The sequence below is a fragment of the Balaenoptera acutorostrata genome, chromosome 1 (assembly GCF_949987535.1).
Source record: "Balaenoptera acutorostrata chromosome 1, mBalAcu1.1, whole genome shotgun sequence".
Classification (NCBI taxonomy): Eukaryota; Metazoa; Chordata; class Mammalia; order Artiodactyla; family Balaenopteridae; genus Balaenoptera; species Balaenoptera acutorostrata.
In genome coordinates, this window is record NC_080064.1 from 101,074,646 (window position 1) to 101,097,881 (window position 23,236).

At 36.4% G+C, this 23,236-nt stretch overlaps 1 protein-coding gene across 2 annotated transcripts in view; it reads right to left on the reverse strand.

Moving 5' to 3' along the window:
- The window catches only part of PTPN22 (protein tyrosine phosphatase non-receptor type 22), a 63,362-nt gene that overhangs the window by 33,750 nt on the left and 6,376 nt on the right, over positions 1 to 23,236 (reverse strand). For both annotated transcript variants that reach the window (XM_007169367.2, XM_007169366.2), the window contains exons 2-11: positions 16,483 to 16,591; positions 16,140 to 16,216; positions 15,916 to 16,011; positions 15,448 to 15,486; positions 13,859 to 13,930; positions 13,683 to 13,742; positions 12,934 to 13,076; positions 12,369 to 12,435; positions 11,564 to 11,641; positions 8,926 to 9,012 (exon numbers count right to left, since the gene is read on the reverse strand). In XM_007169367.2, coding sequence (XP_007169429.2) covers positions 8,926 to 9,012; positions 11,564 to 11,641; positions 12,369 to 12,435; positions 12,934 to 13,076; positions 13,683 to 13,742; positions 13,859 to 13,930; positions 15,448 to 15,486; positions 15,916 to 16,011; positions 16,140 to 16,216; positions 16,483 to 16,591 — 828 coding nt within the window. The remainder of the gene's footprint in view (positions 1 to 8,925; positions 9,013 to 11,563; positions 11,642 to 12,368; positions 12,436 to 12,933; positions 13,077 to 13,682; positions 13,743 to 13,858; positions 13,931 to 15,447; positions 15,487 to 15,915; positions 16,012 to 16,139; positions 16,217 to 16,482; positions 16,592 to 23,236) is intronic.

Sequence of the window (23,236 nt, forward strand, 5' to 3'; positions counted from 1 at the left end):
GTCTTTTCAACAAATGGTGCTGGGAAAACTGGGCATCTACAGGCAAAAGAATGAAGTTGGACTCTTGCAGTAAATACAAAGATTAACTCAAAAAACTAAAACTCTTAGAAGAAAACATGGAAAGCTTCATGACATTGGATTTGACAATGATTTCTTGGATATGACACCAAAGGCACTATCAACAAAATGAAAAATAGACAGAACTTCCCTGGTCACGCAGTGGTTAAGAATCCGCCTGCCAATGCAGGGGACACGGATTTGAGCCCTGGTCCGGGAAGATCCCACATGCCATGGAGCAACTAAGCCAGTGTGCCACAACTACTGAGCCTGCACTCTAGAGCCCGCAAGCCACATCTACTGAGCCCACATGCAACAACTACTGAAGCCCACGTGCCTAGAGCCCCTGCTCCACAACAAGAGAATCCACTGCAATGAGAAGCCCACACACCGCAACTAAGAGTAGTTTCTGCTCGCTGCAACTAGAGAAAGCCTGTGTGCAGCAATGAAGACCCAATGCAGCCATAAATAAATAAATAAATTTTATTAAAAATAAATAAATAAATAAAAATAAAAAATAGACAAATTGGATTTTATGAAAACTAAAAACTTATACATCAAAGGGCACAATCAACAGAGTAAAAGGGCAACACACAGAAAGGGAGACAATATTTTCAAATCACATATCTGATAAGGGATTAATATCCAGAATATATAGAGAACTGCTAAAACTCAATAATGACCAACTCAAAAATGGGCAGAAGACACATAAACAGACATATGGATCAATGGAAAAGAATAGAGAGCCCAGAAATAAACCCACACACCTTCAGTCAATTAATCTTCAACAAAGGAGGCAAGAATATACTAAGGAGAAAAGACAGTCTCTTCAACAAGTGGTGTTGGGAAAGTTGGACAGCTGCATGTAAAACAATAAAGTTAGAACACAACCTCACACCATACACAAAAAAAACCTCAAAATGGCTTAAAGACTTAAATATAAGACATGACACCATAAAACTCCTGGAAAAGAACATAGGCAAGACATTCTCTGACATAAGTCATACCGATGTTTTCTTAGGTCATTCTCCCAAGGCAATAGAAATCAAAGCAAAAAATAAACACACGGCACCTAATCAAACTTACAAGCTTTTGCACAGCAAAGGAAGCCAGAAGCAAACAAAAAGACAACCTAGGGACTGGGAGAAAATACTTGCAAATGATGCAATCAACAAGGGCTTAATTTCCAAAATATACAAACTGCTCATACAACTCAATAACAAAAAAAACAAACAACCCAATCAAAAAATGGGCAGAAGACCTAAGTAGACATTTCTCCAAAGAAGACATACAGATGGCCAACAGGCACATGAAAAGATGCTCATCATCACTAATTATTAGAGAAATGCAAATCAAAACTATAATGAGGTACCACCTCACACCAGTCCGAATGACCATCATTAAAAAGTCTACAAATAACAAATATTGGAGAGGGTGTGGAGAAAAGGGAACCCTCCTACAATGTTGGTGGGAATGTAAATTGGTGAAGTCACTATGGAAACAGTATGGAGGTCCTCAACAAACTAAAAATAGAGTTGCCATACAATCCAGCAATCCTACTCCTGAGCATATATCCAGACAAAAGTATAATTCGAAAAGATAAAAAAAGAAAAAAAAGAAAGAAAAGAAAATTTCTTTCAACAAATAAACAAAAAAAAAAGAAAAAAAGAAAAGATACATGCACCCCTATGTTCATAGCAGCACAGTTTGTAATAGCCAAGACATGGAAGCAGCCTAAATGTCCATGAACAAATGAATGGATAAAGAAGATGTGGTATATATATACAATGGATTACCCAGCCATAAAAAAGAATGAAATAATGCCATTTGCAGCAACATGGATGAACCTAGAGATTATCATTATAAGTGAACTAAGAAAGAGAAAGACAAATACCATACGATATCACTTATCCATGAAATAGAAACAGACTCACAGACATAGAGAACAAGATTGTGGTTGCCATGGGGGAGGAGAGGTAGAAGAGGAATAGATTGGAAGTTTGGATGGAAGGATGGCTATTAAGAGATGCAAACCATTATATATAGAATGGATAAACAACAAGGTCCTACTGTATAGCACAGGGAACTATATTCAATATCCTCTAATAAACCATAATGGAAAAGAATATGAAAAAGAATATATACATATACATATATATATGTATAACTGAATCACTTTGCTGTACAGCAGAAACTAACACAACATTGTAAATCAACTATACTTCAATAAAACAAATTTTTTAAAAAATGGGCAAAAGAATAGACATTTTTCCAAAGATGATATACAAATGGCCAATGAACACATGCAAAGATGCTTAACATCACTAACCAGGAAAATGTAAACCAGAACCACAATGAGATACTACTTTACACCCATTAGGGTGGCTATTATCTAAAAAACAAATAAACAAAAGCAAAAACTAACAAGTACTGGTGAGGTACCCAGAGTAGTCAAATTCATAGGGAGACAAAGCAGAATGGTGGTTGCTAAGGGCTGGGCTTAGGGAAGAACGGGGAGTTAGTGTTTAATGGGTATAAAGTTTCAGTTTTGCAAGATGAAAGGAGTTCTGGAAATGGATGGTGGTGATGGTTGCACAATAATATGAATGTACATAATACCACTGAACTATACACCTAAGATTGGTTAAGGTAGTAAATTTTATGTATATTTTACCACAAAGAAAACCTAGAGAAAAAAAAGAGCAAAGGACTTGGATAGATATTTGTCCAAAGAAGATGTACAAATGGCCAGTAAGCACATGAAAAGCTGTTCAACATCACTAATCATTAGGGAAATGAAAATCAAGGCCGTAAATACCACTTCACACTCGTTAGGATGGCTATTATCTTAAAAACCAAAAACAAACAAACAAACAAAAAAACAGAAAATACCCAGTGTTAGCAAGAAGGTGGAGGAATTGGAACCTTTGTGCAATGCTGGTGGGGATGTAAAATTTTGCAGCCACTGTGAAAAACAGTGTGGCAGTACCTTAAAAAATTAAACATAGAATTACTGCATGATCCAGCAATTCCACTTCTGGGTATATCCCCAGAAGAATTTAAAATAGGGACTTGAACAAGTATTTGTACACCAATTTTTATAAGAGCATTATTCACAATAGCCAAAAGGTGGAAACAACCCAAGTGTCCATCAACAGATGAATGGATAAGTAAAATGTGGTATTACACACAATGGAATATTATAAAGCCATAAAAAGGAATGAAATTCTGATATATGTTACAAAATGGATGAACGTTGAAACATTATGTTACATGAAATAAGCCAGATAAAAAGAGTAAATATACGACTACACTTATATCATGTACCTAGAATAGGCAAATTTATAGAGACAGAAAGTAGAATAGAAACTATTAGGGGTTTGGGTACAGGGGATGGAGAGTTTCTGTTTAGAATGATGAAAAATTTCTAGAAATAAACAGTAATGATGGTCACACACGTTGTGAAGGTACTAAATGCCACTCATATTTTAAAATGGTTAAAATGGTAATTTTTTCCATAGTGGTAAAAATACTGTAGTTTTACCACAATAAAAAATATGAATGGAGAATTGTCTCCTCCTCATCTATTTTCTGGTAAAAATTGTGTAAAATTGGTGTTAATTCTTTCTTAAAGATTTGGTAGAATTCTCAAGTGACACTATGTGAGCCTGGATATTTCTTTTTGGGAAATTTTTAAGTTATGAATTCAGTTTTCTTCACTATTATGAGGCTATTCAAATTATTTCATCTTGAGTGAGCTGTGGTAGTTTGTGTTTTTTGAGGAAGTAATACATGATTTTATCTAAGTTGACATATGTGTATGTGTTGAGTTGTTCATACTATATCCTTTATTATCCTTTTGATATCTGCAAAGTCTGTAGAAATAGGCCCTTTTGCATTCCTGATACTGGTAATTTTTATTTTTTCCCTTTTTTCCTTTATCATTCTTCCTAGAAGTTTGTCAATTTTGTTGATCTTTTCAAAGAACCAGATCTTTGGTTCACTGATTTTTCTCTTTTGTTTTCCTGTTTTCAATTTCATTGATTTATACTCTTTACTATTTCCTTCCTTCTGTTTCTCTTGGGTTTATTTCACTCTTTTTTTTTTTTCCTAGATTCATAAAGTGGGAGCTCAGATTATTGATTTGAGACATTTACTGTTTTCTAATGTATGCATGTAGGTGGCTATAAACTTCCCTCCCAGCGCTACTGGAGCTCTGTCCGACAAATTTCGATATGTGGTATTCTCATTTTTATTCAGTTCAATGTGGTTTTTAGAAATTTCCTTTGAAACTTCCTTTCTGACTCAATGGATTATTTAGAAGAGTCTGGTGTAGTTTCCAAGTGTTTGGATCTTTTCTTGTTATCTTCTGCTATTCACTTCTAGTTTGATTCCATAGTAGTCAGAGAATACATTCTATATGATATCAGTTCTTTATATTTTTGAGATTGTTTAATGGCCCAGGATATGATCCATCTTGGTATATGTTCAATCAGCACTTGAAAAGAATGTAGTGGAGCATCCTATAAATATCAATTTGATCCTGTTAGTCAATGGTGTTGTTAAGTTCTCATATATTCTTGCTGACTTTCTGTTGAGTTTTCTATCAGTTCTTGAGAGAGGGGTTTTGAAGTCTCCAACTATAACTGTGGGGTTTTCTATTGCTCCTTTTAGTTCTATCAGTTTTTGCTTCACATATCTTGCAGCTCTGTTTGGTCCATACACACTTAGGATTGCTACATCTTATTGGGGGATTGACCCTTTTATCATTATACAATGTCCCTCCCTAACTGTGATAATTTTCTTTACTCTGAAGTCTATCTGTTATTAATATAGCTACTTCTGCTTTCCTTTTATTAATGTTTACAGGATATATCTTTTTTCCAATCCTTTATTTTAAACCAACCTATATATTTGAAGTGTGTTTCTTATAGACAGCATATAATTGGGTCATGTTTTCAATACTCTCTGCCAATCTGTTAATTGGTGTATTTGTACCATTTACATTTAATTTAATTATTAATATGGTAGGGCTTAAGTCTCCAACTTTATATTTTGTTTTCTGTTTTTTCTCTCTGTTTCTCATTTCTCTTTTCTTTTTCCTGCCTTTTTCTCTTTCCTGCATCTTTGGAATTTCATTTTGATTTACCTATAGCGTTTTTTAAGATATATCTTTGTACAGTTTTTGTAGGGGTGGCTCTAGTTATTATATTATATATTCGTAACTTATCAAAGCCTTATAGGTGTTATCATTTTACTAGTTCAATACAGAAGTGTTACCTCCCTTTACATGCCTAACCCTTCCTTTTTTTTTACAGTATAATTGTCTTAAATATTTCCTCTAATACATTTAGAACCGCATCAGTGTTATAATTTTTGCTTCAATCATTAAGCAATTTAGAAAACTCAAGAGGATAAGGAAAACCTATTATATTTACCCATGTTGCTTACCATGTTCTTCCTTTTTTCGTCATTTCCTTTCTATTTAGAAAACTTCCTCTGCCTTTTTTTTTTTTTTTTTTTTTTTTAAGGGTAGGTCTACTGGCAACAAATTCCCTTAGTTTTTCTTCATCTGAGACTGTCTTGATTTCCCCTTCATTCCTGAAGGATATTTTTTTTACTGGGTATTGGATTCTGTTGACAGCTTTTTTCCTTCAGCACTTGTAAAATACTGTGCCACTTCCTTCTGGCCTCCATGGTTTCTGATGACAAATTCACTTTCATTCTAATTGCTTTTCCCCTAGAGTTAAGATCATTTTTCTTTGGCTGCTTCCTAGAATTTTTGTATTTAGTTTTCAGAAGTTTCATTATGATGATTCTTTCAGTACTTTTTTAGACACGTCTTTTTTCTCCTTTCCTTCTTGGACGTCGATGACACTAATGCTAGGGTTTTTGTTATAGTCACTTAGTTTCCTGAGGCTCTGTCTATTTTTTATTTTTATTTTATTGTATTTTATTTTTTAGTCTATTTTATTTCTGTTGTTCAGATTGGGCAATTTCTATTGTTCTGTCTTTCAGTTCATTAATTCTTTCCTTGTACCCTGTATTTTGCTGTTGAGCCCATCTTACTGAGCTATTTTGTTTCCATTACTGTTATTTTTCAACTCTAAAATTTCCTTTTGTTTCTTCTTTATACCTTCTGTTTCTTTGGCAGGTCTTTATCTTTCTTTGCTGAGCCTTTCTATTTTTTCATTTGTTTTAAGCATGCTTGTAATTGTTTACTGAAGCATTTTAATCATGGCTATTTTAGAATCTTTGTCAGATAATCTTACACCTCTGTCATCTCAGTGTTGTCATCTATTGACTGTCTTTTACTCACCTGGTTTACAATCCTCCTGGTTCTTGGTATGACAAGTGATTTTCACATGAAACCTAGATATTTTTGTATTGTTATAAGTCTCTGGACCTTAGTTAAACCTCCCCTTTTAGCTTCTCTTTTTTAAAATCCTTCTGACAGGGGAAAGAGGAGGGAGGGGGTGCTGCCTCATTAGTGCCTTGCTATTGCCAAGTGGATTCTACCTCCACCAGTTTCCTCACAGTCTCTGTTGACACCTGAAGGGAGACACCTTGGGAGAGGCTCTCCATGTGGTCTCTACTGACACTGTGGTCGGGGTGGCCTCATTACTGCTGGATGATGGTGAAAGTCCTGACTCTCCACTAGGCCTCTTCTGACACTCCATCAGTGGAGCGGCATGGGGGCACTGGGTTACTGCCAGGTGGAAAGTCAGGCTCCCCACATGGTCTCTACTGACACTGCAGGGAAACCTCATTGCAGGCCAGTAGGGATGAAATTCCTAGCTCTTTACTTGACCTTCTCTCTCTCTTTTTTTTTAACGGATATATGTATTTCTTTATTAGAATGCTCACAATAATGACACATTAGCACTGTCCTTCTGATGTGACAGAGAATACATATATCTGACCCACTGACCTTCTCTTTATCACAGTCTTTGTGAGGGTGGGAATCTAGGTTCTCCACTTCTTTGCTGGCATAGGTGGGGTTGGGGGCCATTTTTTTCTTTGGTGTTGACTGAAGTAGAGTAATTATTATCTAAAATTTTCTGGCTTGCTGGGCTGTCCCTTTCCTGGTCCTTTGGCTAGAGAGAGCAGGATTTTGTTGGGGGTTTTTTTTGTCTGCACTGTTGGCATTTTCAAGTTGTTGGTTTCTTCAGTTCCAAATCCATGATATATGAGGAAAAAGAAAATCCAAGGAACTCACCATCTTGTCATTCCTCAGGTCTCAAGGTCCCTAGTGGTCTGTCTTCTCTCCATCTTTCAGAGTCTTCTTATATTTGTTTTATATATATTGTCCAGGGTTTCTAGTTGTATTTAGTAGAAGGAATAGGGAAAAGTATGTCTACTCGATCTTCCCAGAAACAGAAGTCCTCCTTGGCTGGTGTTAATCAATTCCCTCTGTGGGAGGTTGAACCATGTTCCTATGTTCCCATTTATTGACTAAGGGCACACTCCAAACAACTCAACTGCCTCGAGCCATGGCACTACTACTGGGCTAAATCTGAGTACTGACATTTCCTGGAACCTAAATAAAATATTAACCCATGTACTCCAGCAGCACATTAAGAGAATATTCTTTGTTCAAGAAGGTTTTATTCTAAGAGCAAGGATGGCTTGATATTAACAAATCCAAGGACATGACTATTTCAATATGTCAAAGGAGAAAATCCATGTGATCATTCTATAAATGCAAAGGTATGCAGTTGACAGAATTCAACATTCTTTCCAAAAATAATTCTTAATAAAACAGAAGTCAATGAACACTTTCTTAAACAATTAAAAAATATATCTCCAATCAAATCAGCATCATGCTTAGTAGTGAAACATGAGAATCTCTCCCATTAAAATTAGGTCATGCATATCACGTCTATTATTTAAACTTGTTCTGGGAGTACTAGCCAATGAAGCAGGCATGAACAGGATATAAGTAACAATGTCTGGCAACTATATTCTTGTTTCCATCTCCTTCCCCTACATTGTTTCTCCGGAGTTGACATTAACTATAGGATTGCTTAGTTCATTCCCTAACCTCAACAGTTTTTTGGCTTTCTTTCACTCCCTGTGCTTCATCATTCAAGTGGTAGGAGTTATGATATTAGGGTTATGTCTTATATACTTTGTATTCCTAATGTGAAAACAGTAGGTCCTCAGTGAATATTTTCAGATTCATAATACAAAAATGTGATATTAAAAATTAAATTAATTTGTATATGTTACATACACCCTGGAAGGTAAACCAATAATTTTGTCTTATTAAGGTTTGCTCAGAATCTAATACTTTGTGATTACACAGTAAATATTTGACATCAATTTTTGTGATGAGATCAAAATAACATATCTAGAATGCTCAATATTTTTAAATTAGAATTTGGTCAAATCATAATTGTTTTTATACCTAACATTTTCAGCTAAGAATCCTTTAGCTATTCTAAAATATTCTCAAAATTTGGTGATACATATGCAATCAAAATGAGGCTAGAGTAACCTGAAAAATCACATCAGTACTCAACTATAATTTCACTTTGTAACTGTCACTCTCACTTCTAAATTGCCACACAACTGTTTAAAACATGGAAACAGAATATATGCTTACCCTTTCACCCACTCCTATTGTTTCTAAATTTAGCTGAAAATGGTATGCAATAGGTTGACCAAGAGATTAATTTTCTAAGTTAAAGTACTTCAATTAAATTGTCCTTCTCCACAGATTTATAGTGCAGCCCCGTGCACACCTGACACTCCAATTTAGTTGTGATGATAAAGTATAAGTTGTCCTGCAACTAATCTGAAATCCCTTGACCAAAATCAAACATGAAAAAAATTGTTTTACAAAACATCAAATTTAAAATGTACCTCTGTTCCAGAGTGTTTATCCCTGATAACATCCATCTGTCTCTTAAATAGTTCTAATACAGCATTGTAGACCAGTTCATACTGTTCCTGAAGAGCATTGCAAACCGGAACAAACAAAAACAAAAACTTGGTGAACTAACCAGATTTCAGGAATATGAACACCAATCAAATCATAGCATAGCAGATCTGAAACATTAGTTTAATTACAGTGCCTTATGTCTGTGTAGCCCATGTCAGATTTCAAAGCATTTTTAGGCTGCTAGAAACAGCTAACTATTTTATCTACCTCTAGCTAATATACAATGACCTTGCAGCATGCTTTTTATGCTCTAACCCCACTTTCTTACTTATCTCTCCTTCCACCATCATCTCTCTAATTCTGTTTTCCTTGCTCACACTTTAAAATCTTTATTTCAGGGACTTCCCTGGTGGTCCAGTGGTTAAGACTCTGTGCTTCCATTGCAAGGGGAACGGGTTTGATGCCTGGCTGGGGAACTAAGATCCCACATGCCATGGAGCCAAAAGAAAAATTGTTTTTTATTCCATCCTGGATACCTTTTTTTTTTTTTTTGGTAATTCACTTCTTGCGGGAAAAGGTAGATAGACGTGGTTGATGGCTAAATAGATAGCTTCAAGATGTATTATCTAACATGGCTCACGATCGATCTATAAAGTAGCTAGGTTGTTATCCCTGTTTACAATTTGTCCGAGATCATTCAGAAGTAATTTCCACGTCTTTGGTTAGAACCTCAATCTTTTGACTCTTACTTTAGTGCACTTATATCAAGCTGCTGAAATTCTGTCTTAGCAAAGATAGCAAAAAAAAGTAGACCCCTAAATAGAGTTTGGAAATTTGTGGTTATAAAGGGATTTCACTGTAGAGAAATGAGACCTCTACAAGGTTCATGGGTTTTCACCACTCTGTTTTCACCTCTGTACCTGCTTGAGCACTTGATTTTGGATCTACTTTTCACCTGAATGGGCCTATTCAGGGTCTTCTATGACACTTCACACAATCTTATACAAACAAAATATAATTTTTTCCAAAAATAATCGTAGCAGGAGAACAATGCAGAGTCTATATCACCCAACACAGCCATTGGTACACTCTTCAATTTTTTTAAGAAGAGAGAAAAATCAGACAGGAAGCACTCATCTGGTTACAGTGCTATCTATCTCCTGGCTAGAGCAGTGTCATAAAAAGCAGCTATAGCTGGTAGATTTGTTCAAATAGTTGTTGATAATGTCAAAATGTGAAGGCTAACTTACAATTGTTTCAGCTGTCTTCCAACTCTTAAAAGTAGGTCTGAAATGGACTTTTTCTGAAATGGAGTATGGCTTTATTTATTGATTCAGTATTATAATTTAATGTTATACAACTAGGTTGCATACTTCCTGGAATCTTTATACATCTACATGGATCGGCCTTCTTTTAAGTCTGACAGCACTAAACCAGCCAATACTTTCATTTCACATAAACTTTCCCCCCTACACGTTGAATATAGAAAACACCTACAGTCAACAGATGAAAAAGAATTCTTTTTTTCCACTAACTATTAGTGGAAAACCTGTGTGGGCCAAACAGAAGCTTTATATTATAATAGCTCTTAATTTTTTCCCCTCGATTTACAACTTCTAGATGAAAATATCTGAACTGCCATTGCCAATTGTTTTACTCCTAAACCTATGTGCAAGTTCATTTGTAAGTGCTTTAAACACTTTAATTTCTTGCTGTTTAAGCAATAAGAAGTAGTTCTAACAAATTATGCAAAAATGCCTCTTACCTAATAAATACCTATAAATGTCTGATGAAAGAATGAATGGGCGAATGCTAAACTCTATCTTAAAGATGGAGACCATTTAGAAACATAGGTAAAATTATTGGTGTAGACATATGGGTGGAATTAATACTGTAGAAAGTGAGAGATTTGGGCTGGGAATGTTTTACCTAGGAGGTAGAACGTGAGCTGGAGAAGAGAGAACAGGGGAAAAGCATTTCTAACAGAATAAAAGTGTGAGCAATCTGGGGTAGGTTAAAATACTGTGATACATATATAATCATATATATAGTATGATTGTAATTATGGTTTTTTTGGTAATATTTTTTAATATGCAAAGAATAAAGACCAGGAGAAACTATAGAAAAATAGTAACAATGGCTCCCTCTAGGCGACAGGATTATGGATGATTTTTAAATTTTTTATCATTTTCTAAAATGAGCATATAGACTTCATTCTGCAAATTCTGTTACCACCTCCTGAAGAAGAAATTACAGATCTCTGATTTTCTATGGTTTCAGAAATGAAGTACCACTATAAAATTTCAAGTTAACCTGACCCAGCTATTTCTTTCTAATAAGTCAAACAGCTTGTTGAATTTTTTCAACATCCTTTGTAAGAAATATTATATTGTTTTCTTAATATTTTCTGAACAGGCTATAAAATATAAGGAATGAAAGGAATTTGGTCCAGAGCAAGGGATACAGGAAAAATTTTGGGATATTCAGAGTTAGAGGAAATGGAAATGGACTGAAACCCTTGATAGTAAAGTAGTCAGCTGTTTTTGGATGCCTTATTATTATTAAACAGAGAGACGAAACCAGGCTCAGACATGTTATATTATTCACCACAGTCCATACCTGAGTTTGAACTAATGAAGGCCTCTGTGTTCGCATTTCCTGGATCAAACTAAAAACACTGAAGTTCTCAGGAATTATCTACCAAATAAAAGGAAAAAATATCTTACTCCTTTATTCCTATCTAGAAAAAGGAATGTATTTTTTAAACCAATGAGTTTTCTCATCACTTGTACCATGATTTAGAGCCTACAAAATACTGAAGAAACTCTTCAAAATGATTTCACATGGGGTGATCAAATGTCTGAAGTTAAAAATATAATGAGGGAGAAATCTCAGTAGGTGAGTAAGTATGAGAGTTTAATGAACTAAAAGAAGTTTGCAAATAAGTCTAAAGCCCATATTTTAAACTTCTCATTTCCTGTTAGACTTAAAAAAATTTACAGATTGGAACACAAAATTTGCAGTAAATTGAGTTCGTCTGCTAAAGGAGCGTGGCTAAAGGAAGGATAATTGTGATTCAGGGCTGTGGTTCTCAAAACTACTTCTCTCCAGAAGCACCTGGAGAGCTTGCTGGGCCGTCCCTGCCCGCCACCCCCAAGAGTTTCTGCTCAATTCATCTGACGTGGGGCCCCAAATTTTGCATTTCTAACAAGTTCTCGGGTGATACTGAAGCTTCTTGTCTGGGGACCACATTTTGAGACCACCAAATTAGGAACTAAATTAATCATCTGACAAAGCAAATCTACAAGTGAATATTCTAGAAAAGATGAATGGTGGAGGTAGATGTTTTGAAGAACTAAACAATTTCTAAGTCTAAAAGTAGCAAGGTTAAGAAAATGGCAAGTGCCTGTTGAGAGAAACTCACCCCATCTTTTAGCAACATCCACATATAATCAATAGCACAGATAACACCAGTCCTTCCACAACCAGCACTGAAATAAAAGATCACAGTAGCATGTATATTTGCAGAGAGTGGATCTTTGACAGTAGCTGGAAAATTTCACCAGCAGATTTGAGGAAGAAGAAATCTAGAGCCCACGAAACTTTCTAAACCCTACCATTTCTCAGAACATGCTTCAATTGCCACATGCTACACCAAGCCTCAGGACAGATCCTAGGTAACTTCTCACAGCAAAAAGTCTCTAGAGCTGTGCTGTTCACAAGTAATTTATCAGAAAAAATATTAATTTAATGCTCAGGTTGAATTTATTATAGTTTCTGCTATTGACTTTTCTCTTTCAATCATTCTAATTTTAAGCTTCATTCCTTTCTGACTGACTGGAAAAAGTGAGCCTAGAATTAGGAGCCTACATTTTATGCAGACTTTAAATTCCAACAAAGTTAGTCTTCCTTCAGTTAAAGCAGGAGTCTTGGCCAGACTGGGACATTTGGTTTATTCTGGGTAGAAGGTTCATCCAACAGCATCATACCTGCAGTGAATGCATATGGGAACACTGTTATCCTCTTGGTAACAACGCACATCCCAGATGAGCTCAAGAATAGGGTCTATAGATGAAGGCACATCGTGGTCTGGCCAGTTCTTGTAATGGAACTGGTAGATGGTTCGAGTTTCCTATAAAAATAGCCAGAATAAAAGGAGAGTTCAAGATTAGGGCTTCACCTCATTCTATCACAAGATTACTCTGACCTACAAAGTAGCATCTATCTATAATTTTTTTGCAGTTTATGGAGATTTCTTCCCTATAGGCCTCTAGGACCATATGCCCTCTAAGAACAATTACAAGTAATTTCAGGTCACTTACTATTGGCCTATCTCTATCTGTCCCACTCACAAGAGAATGCAGATATGAAAATGGTCCAAACCAGAACTTCCCAACTGGTGTGCTTCAAATGGGTCACAGGTGTGTTGATGTACTAATCCCTTTGCCTTAGAGAAACCAAGCAGCTTGAGCTCTCAAGTTGGTTCCCAGCCTCTACACACTGTACACAGCCTCTGTTCATCCTAGAAATATTGTCATTTCATATTGTGCCATTGGTATGGAGTAGGTTGGGGAACACAGATTACACCAAAGGTCTCTTTTGGATATGATGATTTATCCAGAACGTCAAAGGCCCTACCACTTCCTATTATCTTATGCTCAGACTGCATCACATACATATATATTTACTTGCCTGATCTCTGTAGGCTTTGAGGTTACCTCTAGTGTTCTATACTTACACTATTGAACTTGGCTTGTAGAGTCCTGATTGTATAATCTGATTTTTTATTTTCAGCTTCCTAAGAAGTAAATTAAAATATTAGTTATTTCAAAGACTAATATTCAAAGACTACTCCCTATAAAGTAGGTCCTGGAGCATTTACTCAGCCGTAATGGAAATAGACATCATACTTACACAGGATATGGAGAAAGGGCCAAGTTGCAGTTGCATTTCTCCTGGCTCAGCCCAGTAGCGCTCACATTTTTTCTGTTGCACAAAGCAGAATGTAGTGATTTCCCTCCATATATTCTAGTCTTTTCTGGATAAGAAAACCCCCTCCCTCATTCAGAAGCAAATTCAGCTGTATCCTTCTCCTTAGGTTAGGAATTTCTAACCCCCTTGGGCTTCAACCCATGTCTGGATTCTCCAAAGATGGGAAAACAAACATTAAAGGATATACAAATTGCAGACTTCCTGGAAGTCCGAAAAAGTAGAAATAGGGATCTGACATTTTCAGTGTTTCAAAAGGATTAAAACAAAGCCGCACAAGCTAACTGAAACCCCAAGTTCCCTTGGTTTTAACTGGAATTGTATCAACTCAGAATGGCAACAGTAGGTTTGAAGAGCATTGTTCAATAGAAACATAATATGAGCTACATATGTGATTAAAATTTTTCTAAGAGCCACATTCAAAAATGAAAAAAGGCAGAATCAATTTTAATAATATATCTTACTTAGCCAAATACATCAAAAATTTTTTCAACATGTACTCAATATAAAACAGTTATTAGATATTTGACATTTTTAAACTGTCATCAATATCTAGCGTGTATTTTATATTTATGGCACATTTCAATTAATATGCTAAACTTTAACTGGAAATATTTAATTTCCATTTAGATTTCATAAAATTTATGGTTGAAAAAGATTCATATACCCAAGTTGTTCCAAACAAGGTTTTCCAATAACTGAACTGAATATCAGTCTTTAAATTTAAATTCATTAAGGGCTTCCCTGGTGGCGCAGTGGTTGAGAGTCCGCCTGCCAATGCAGGGGACACGGGTTCGAGCCCTGGTCTGGGAGGATCTCACATGCCGTGGAGCGGCTGGGCCCGTGAGCCACAATTGCTGAGCCTGCGCGTCTGGAGCCTGTGCTCCGCAACAAGAGAGGCCGCGATAGCGAGAGGCCCGCGCACCGCGATGAAGAGTGGCCCCTGCTTGCCACAACTGGAGAAAGCCCTCGCACAGAAACGAAGACCCAACACAGCCATAAATAAAATAAATTAAAAAAAAAAAAAAAAAAGATGGCTAGCAGGACATCAGAGTCATTTAAAAAAAAAAAAAACATATAAATTCATTAAAATAATTGAGTTCCTTAGTCACACCAGCCACATTTCAAGTGCTCACTAGCCACACGTGGCTAGTGAAGGCCATTCTAGGCAGCACAAAAGAAGCTCTGACTGGCAGTTTAAAATATCTGATTAAAAACAACAGGAAAATGAATTGTTACTTTAAAAAGTATACCTTATTTTTATTTTAAAACACAGAGTCTACTGGGAAAATGGGCGAAAGAGGTTCTCAGAGGTTTAAAAAAAAACAAAAAACAAAAAACCTTGAGAGTCATTTGGCATTCCCAAACTGAAAACTAGGAAAGAAGAGCATAAATTTTTACCAAGTCACTTAAGTTAAGGAAAGTTCTGCTACCAAGTTTCCCCCTTCTTTTTCTTCTTTCCTTTACCTTTAGGTAGTATGGTCATTTTCACAATTTACTAGAAAGCAACTCACCTTCCCCATTTCAAACTCCATGCATGCCATAACAATGATCTGGGGGGATGAAATAGATGGAAACTTAAACACTGATATAGTTTAAAAAAGCAGTTAATACATGGGTCCCAGAGTCAAAAAGTGTTGTTTATTCTTTTTTTGTTTTATAACCAAAAAAGAAATCCTAATAAATTATAAAAGGTTGCTCCTACCCTTTTTTCTCTCTGTCCTCACTTCCCTTTTCTCTATTCAAATCAGTAAATTCTTGTTAACAAATGAGACTGTCAAGTTGAGAACTTTCATTTTCTTGAACAATAGTGACATTGTGATTTTGACTAAAAGGTGCCTGAACACCAAAATTCTAGTGACTGACCCCAAAAAGCACTGATTTTAATGTACATAGGAAACTTCAGTCACATATCCTGACACCCTATCCCCTTCATCCCTAAAAACTGGAGAATATAGTAACAAAAGTAACTCTGCACTCACCAGGACGCTGTATTCCCAAATCATCCTCCAGAAGTCCAGGACAGTTGTAGGCAAAGGTCCCTGGGTGGCAATATAAGCCTTGGGTCCATAAACTCCCTAAAGTGGAACAGAAAGTACATGGGGTGACTACAAATAATAAACCCTCCTTCTTGTCCAGTATCCCTCCCTCCTCCCTCTACCCCATTTTTTTAGGTACCTAGAGAAATATGGAATATTGGATGTACCTTAACGAAGTTGGCATTGATGTAGCTGGAATCCTCATCAGAGGTTATCATGGACAGTTCTACTCGACTGTGGTCATCTATAATATAAAAGAAAGACAGACTAATTAAGAGGGTTTGGTTAGAGGGCTTTCTGTAAGTCAGGAACTAGCACTGTGAATAGTGGATGCTCATTAGTGTTTGAAGACTGACTGAATGAATGAATGTTCTCTTGTAGTCATATACAGTACCAACTAATTTGTCAAAGCCATGGTCTAGGATTAGGAACAGCAACCAATGGGTAAAAAGAGATAAGATGATTGAATCTGAGAGAAGGTACAAGTTTAAAGGGAGAAATGAAACTTACAGGGCAAGATATCCTTATATCTGTTTTTCTTGATATTCTTGGGCCTCTCAGCCTCAGTTGTGGGATAGGTTTTATCTGCCTTATACTGGGTGGATAGTCTTTTCAGCGTCTGTAATAAAATTACAGTAATTAAATCAAATCATCCTAGAGAAAAGAGGTAAGAAGCTATCTCCAGAGAGCTTTCCTTCTCCACTGTCCAAACATTCCACTTCAGCTGTTTTAGTATCCTCTAGGGCTGGTTGCATTCAGAATAGAGCCTCAGAGCATAAAGACAAGAGAGTTTAGTGACATTTGGAGAAGTGAAAAGGTCACACTTAATGCAGCTGAGTTGCAAATAGCTAAAACTTAGGGGTGAAACCAGTGAATATTTAAAAAATAATATCTTCTGAACACACCCTGTGTTCCACCCAAAGAGTCAGATATTAAAAGTTTGACTTACTTTCTTTACAGCTATTACAGGGCTATTTTAAACTAAACTGAGGTAGTCTAGAACCTGAGGTGGGGCTTAACCTGTACCGTGATCTGCACCCCATGACTTAGTCAATGGCAGTCACCGGAGGTGGGTGGGCATCTGTATTGTTAACCAGCTCTGTGGTTTATTCTGATGTATATTTTTGAGTTGGATAAACTAGGGTTTGAATTCTGACTCCCACAGTTACTGGCTGAATGAAGCTGGGCAAGGTATTTAATCTTTCTGTGTCTCAGTTGCTTTGTAAGTAAAATGGGGGGATAGTTACCTTAGAGATATGGGTGAATTAAGTGAGTTATCGTATGTGAAGCACTGGTACAGAATACATGTTTAATAAAGAAAAGGTATTGTTACTATATAAAACAATAAATAAATAAATAAAATTATTCTCACTTGCCAACATTATAGTATAGAGCAAAATTTCAGGTCAGAGGAAATGATAGTTTCTCTTTAGCTCCTTCTGATAAATCAACCTTGTCCTAGATTTCAACTCCCTTATCATTCAAAGAAACTGCATTTAGTAGATCTGACCTTTATCGATCCTTACTCAATTTGAGAAAGGTAAGGGAAAAACATCTCTGATAGCTAATAAATATTTATTGAACTGAACTACAGAAAATAATTTTCATTATTTGCCCACTATTTAATAGTGACTTGGTCACATGAAGATCATTAATTACTTCCTCTGGGTCAGATGCCTCAGCATCTTCTCAGTCTTCATTCTCTTTTTTTTTTTTTTAATAAATTTTACACTTTATTTATTTATTTATTTATTTTTATTTTTTGGCTGTGTTGGGTCTTCGTTTCTGTGCGAGGGCTTTCTCTAGTTGCAGAGAGTGGGGGCCACTCTTCATCGCGGTGCGCGGGCCTCTCACTGTCGCGGCCTCTCTTGTTGCGGAGCACAGGCTCCAGACGCGCAGGCTCAGTAGTTGTGGCTCACGGGCCTAGTTGCTCCGCGGCATGTGGGATCTTCCCAAACCAGGGCTCGAACCCGTGTCCCCTGCATTGGCAGGCAGATTCTCAACCACTGCGCCACCAGGGAAGCCCCAGTCTTCATTCTCTTTAACTTAACTTCCCTCTTGAAATTTCCTCCTCCCTTTGACCTTATTAGTCTACATTATTTTGGTTCTCCTCTTTCTTCTCTGACTTCTCTTTCCCTCTTCTCATTCTTTCTTACTGCCTCTATGTCTGCTTCTATCTTCTAATTGTGAATTATCCAATGTTCCAAAGTGAAGACCTCAACTCTCTGCTCTTCTCACTAAATACATTTGCTCAGAGATATCATCTCTTATAGAAGGCATACCAGTTTTTTAAAATTTATTTAACTAATTCAAATTGAACTATAATTCCAACTCCTATCGGATAAGTCTCAAATTTCTTCATTAAGATTTGACTATTAAGTGCCAGTCCTGAATTTCCAACCATACCCTAGACATTTCCACCTGGGTGTCTTACTGCAGCCTCAAACTCAGCACATCTAAAACTAAAATTATCACCGTCCCTACAGTTAATGCCAATGGCACTATCTTTACCCCAGGCAACCATACTCTAGAAACTGAGTGTTACTTTTGGTTCCCCACTTCCCACAATTCCCATCTCTAACTCAGTCAGCAAGTGTAACTGATTCTTCCCATGCAATATTTTGCATGAACTTTCCTTCCTATGCCCCTACAGATACTTTAATTCAGGCCCTTTCCCTTAAAGCTTGAACTGTTACAGTTGCTTCTTAACTCATCTTCATACTTTTCTCTTTCCCTGTTCAAATCCATTAGGCATAATTATGCTAACTTAATCTTACTAAAGTATTGCTTTTCTTATCTCTCTCATGCTAAAAACTACTTCAGTGAATCCCCCTTGCTACCAGGAAAAAGTCAAAACTCCTTAGTCAGGTACTTAAGATTCTCCCCAGTTGGACCCAAGCTAATTTCCCCATATTTGCTACTGTCCCACAATTATGAGCCTTCCAAAGATTGATTTCTAAGTTCTTTCAAGATTGTACAAACTGATGTCACTGACAATTATATGTTACATCACTTCTTTAAAACCATGGGTCCCTTTTCCTTTCTCATAAATATATACCTGGTACTGCTTTTGCTTTTCTCACCCATAATTATGATCTATTTTGTTCCACAGGGTAAACTAATAGAGAAAAATAAGGAAATAGAAAAAGAACTTTTCTCATGTGACTGGCAACAAGAAAAACTTAAAAAGAAGGGAATTGTTAAATATTTTACTTAGTTGTTTATATTTCATATAGAGTTTTCACATAATTAGGATGTGTGTCTCTCTGTAAGAGTTTACTTAAGGACACTCATAACTAAGTCATAAAAAAAAATGGGTGAGGAAGGGAGAGCCTAAAATAAAGGAATGATGACACAGAGAGACAGAGAGATAAAAAGAGGTAGTTGAGAATAGAAATTTGTTCCAACAAATCATCTAAACTCATCATTAGATTTCAAAATTAGCTCAGGATAACCTGATAACTGAGTCTGAAAGGAGAGAAAAAAAGTTGGGGTCATGAAACATTTGTTAGCTGGGAGTCCAAAATACAAAGAATTATCAAATATCTAGAATCTAATTAAAGTGATACTTTCCAAATAATAAATAGATCATTAATTATTATAACAACTCCAAGTATAGGAGTGTAAGCTTTTTCCAACTAAGGATGACAAATGGAACAGACAGCCACTGCCTGTTTATCTGCTGGACCACAAATGCCAGCATGTATTGTTCTAATGACCATTTTTTTTCTGTTTCTAGAGTTAGATCAGACACAGGCAACCTCTTTAAAAGCAGGTATACAGTTAGTTCTTAAATCCTAATTTCTTACCATGGTTTGAATTCTTGTGGGTTTTCAGAATTGGATTTAGGAGGAGAGATGCTGAAATGATCATTATACAGCATATTTTTACACCAAGACGGATGTAAATGGGCTAGTTTGGAAATTTAAGGATGTGGCACAAATACGTGAAAGAATATAAAATATTTCCAGTTTGTATCAATTTCCAAGTTATACCAATTTTTCAGCTCTCTCTGCTCTTGTGCACCTTCAGAATGGTAATTTTCAGGTTGCCATTGATTCCAGGGCTGCTGAAAAGATGTCAACTCCCAGAGCAGTTCATTCTAAAAATTTCCAGAACAGAGCCTCGTGCATACTCCCTGTTACACTGTTTTTATTTGTTTTGCTTTGCTTGCTTGCGGAATGCTTTCCAGGGAGAATGCCGTAGGCAAAGCTCTTTTTGAAAGATATGCCTAAATTAATTGGGTAAAATTTCACAGATAAAAGTTGTGTGTGTGTGTGTGTTTAACCTATGTTTGTTTAGCTGTCTTCACTGCCACCTTCAACAATGGGAGAGAATGGCTTTTTATTTCCTACTCTGTTCCTTCTCCCAGAGTTATCTGGCTGGATGACAAATGGGGACATTCTTTTAGCAAAACATCACATAGGAAATGCCTGTAGAATTGTTAATTTGGAAAGCGTGAAAGATTTTTTTTTTCAGATATCTTACCTAGAGGTCAAACCGCTGTGAAGATCTTTTTCTCATTCCCCTTCTCTCCCTGCTAGACCCCCCAGGCTCCAACACCCCAACAGAGAAAAAACTCAGAGCCAACTTAGGACAGAGAACTGATAAACCTCACCAGAAAAAGAGAAACTCTGAGGGTAGGAAGCAAAAGGGTATAGAAGAGAAAGTAGGGTTATGGGGGTGGGCTGGGATTGGGGGAGAAAAGATAGGTTAAAGGGAGAAAGTATTTCTCTACCAACCACCAAGTGGGTGTGAGTCCCCTAGAGGCAGCACCAACAAGAGCAATTGGGGAATAAGGAAAAGTTGCTGAGAGAATAAAGAAAAGGGGCCTCCTGAGCCCCTGATAAGTTGGAATGTATGAGAAACCAGATACTGTTCATGCTTGATAAGCTAACAATAAGCTGATTTGGTTTGCGGACTGTACTACCCTTTTCCTTTCAAGACAGGAAAACAGAACCGAGGTCCTGGCCATGAATCTCTAGGAATCAGGACTGAACTTATTGCATGTTCATCTCATTGACTAGAAAAGTAATTACTAGTAAATGAACTAAGGTCACTCCCAAAAGAGAACAGAAAGGAAAAAGGAAGCACAAGACCACAATACCTTTGCCTTGGAGGACTACACTATTATATAGAAAACAGCATAAGTTACATTTGGGTGTGGGAAAAATCAGTCTTGGCCCTCCTGGGCCAGGCGGAAGAGGGGACTCAAAGCTGGGCTGTCTCCAGAGTTTCTCAAGATAGTTCCTCAATGCCCTACAACTGCAGGTCAGTACTATCTATTCCAAGCCTCCAACGGGATAAAGCATGAATGCTGAGAAACGGAATTAGGAGCTCAGGCCTCTACATCCAGTAAACAAGGGTACCACTAGTAGGAATGCGGGACAAGACTGAACTGGCCCTGAGTGTGCATACAATCATCTCCAGCTAGACAGGCAAACTTATGGGGATTGGGCGGCCATCCAATAGCCAGGTAAGTGAGCAGGTGGGTAAGCAATAGCTAAACTGGGGTGAGTAAACCAAGAGGTTCAGCTTTAGATAAATACAATGTGAGGATATGGCAAGACATGTATTTAAAGTGTATTTTAAATGTCCTGTGAATAACTGAAAATGTGGGCCTGGATGGCCCCTAGTGAAAGACTGGAGATGCAGTTGGGAGAAATTAGCTTTAGAGGTAATGTGATATATTTATTCCAGTGCAAGCAGCAAAAAACTACACCTTAATGGGCACAAAAGTCAGGAAATCCTGATAAGTATGGTCAAGTGATAGGCTGATTCACATAAATGAGTCATTTCAATTCAACAGATGTTTGGGCACTTGCTATGCAGGAGGTACTGTGTTCGTGACTGCTTGGCTAACATTGTTACCATAAATAAATATAGAACTAGGATGTGTCTAGATCTTCTCTATAGAACTAAGATGTATCCAGGTCTTCTCTGGTCTGTCTATGATAAGTCTCCAGAAGCTGCTATAATACCAATCTGACTTCTAGTGCATTATAAACCGTCATTAGTACTTGACCTTCACAACTGGATACCTTCTTTCTATTAAGGTTCATTGAATCCTTCATATTTAACAAATATGTCTTTGTATTTAATAAATACGATATTTACCTTTTCTACAAAAGCACCTCATCTCCAGGAAACATAAAATTCTTTTTTTTTTGGATTTTTATTATTTAAATGGATTCCAACAACACTAAATGAAAAATTTCAATATAGATTTTTAAATAAAAAACTAATGCATATTTTTTAGTAATGCATATTAATTGGAGAAATTTTAGAATATAGAGAACCCGGAAAAGATGATTAAAAATCACCTATAGCCCCACTACTCAGTTAATCATTCTTAATATTTTGAAATATTACATTCCAACTTTTATCTATACATGTGTAATGAAGATGGGATCACACTGCATATAGGGTTTTGTAACTTGCTCTCTTTACTTATCAATTTGTATTATTCTACATTATTTTTAATGGTGGCAGAGTATTCTATTGTATGAGATGCAACATGAGTTACTTAACCCGCTCCTTTATACTATTGGGCATTTAAGTTGCTTCCAATCTTCCTAAACAATAATTATGAACAATATTAAAATAGGTGGCCAAAATCTATATAAATATCTTTCATTATTTCCTTCAGATGAATTTTTTGGAGTGATCAAAGAACTTGCCCATTTTAAAGGCTTTTGATCCATATTATTAAATACATATCAGAACGCGTATACAAATTTTGCCTCCAGAAAGTTATACCAGCAATGTATGAGACTGGTATACCAGCAATGTAGGAGACTGCATATTTCTGAATGCTGGTCAACATTAGGATTATAATGTTTTAAGTATAGGTGCATTTGATAAGTAAAGTGTTATTAGTGACATTTTTGTTATTTGTATTTCCCTTTGTGGTTTCTTCACTCCAAAACACTTTTTAGAAGGAAGAAAATACACCGTACTCAAATTACCCTACCTACATGAAGCTGTGTTCATATCTCTGTATTCATATCCAGCCTTTGAACAAATACATATAGACATCCAATGAGCTCATATATGCATATTTAGCACAACTTGTCATTAGCTAAGCTTTCACTTTTTCTACACAATTCATACTTTTACACATGCTTTCTAAATCAAGATGCCTCAACTACCTCCAATGTAGAAAAGAAAAAAAACATCTAAGGAGTTTTAAACATAAAGACATGCAGCAAATTGACCAGCATAAAAACACATAACCAAGCCTTAACCCATATTTAATACAGTG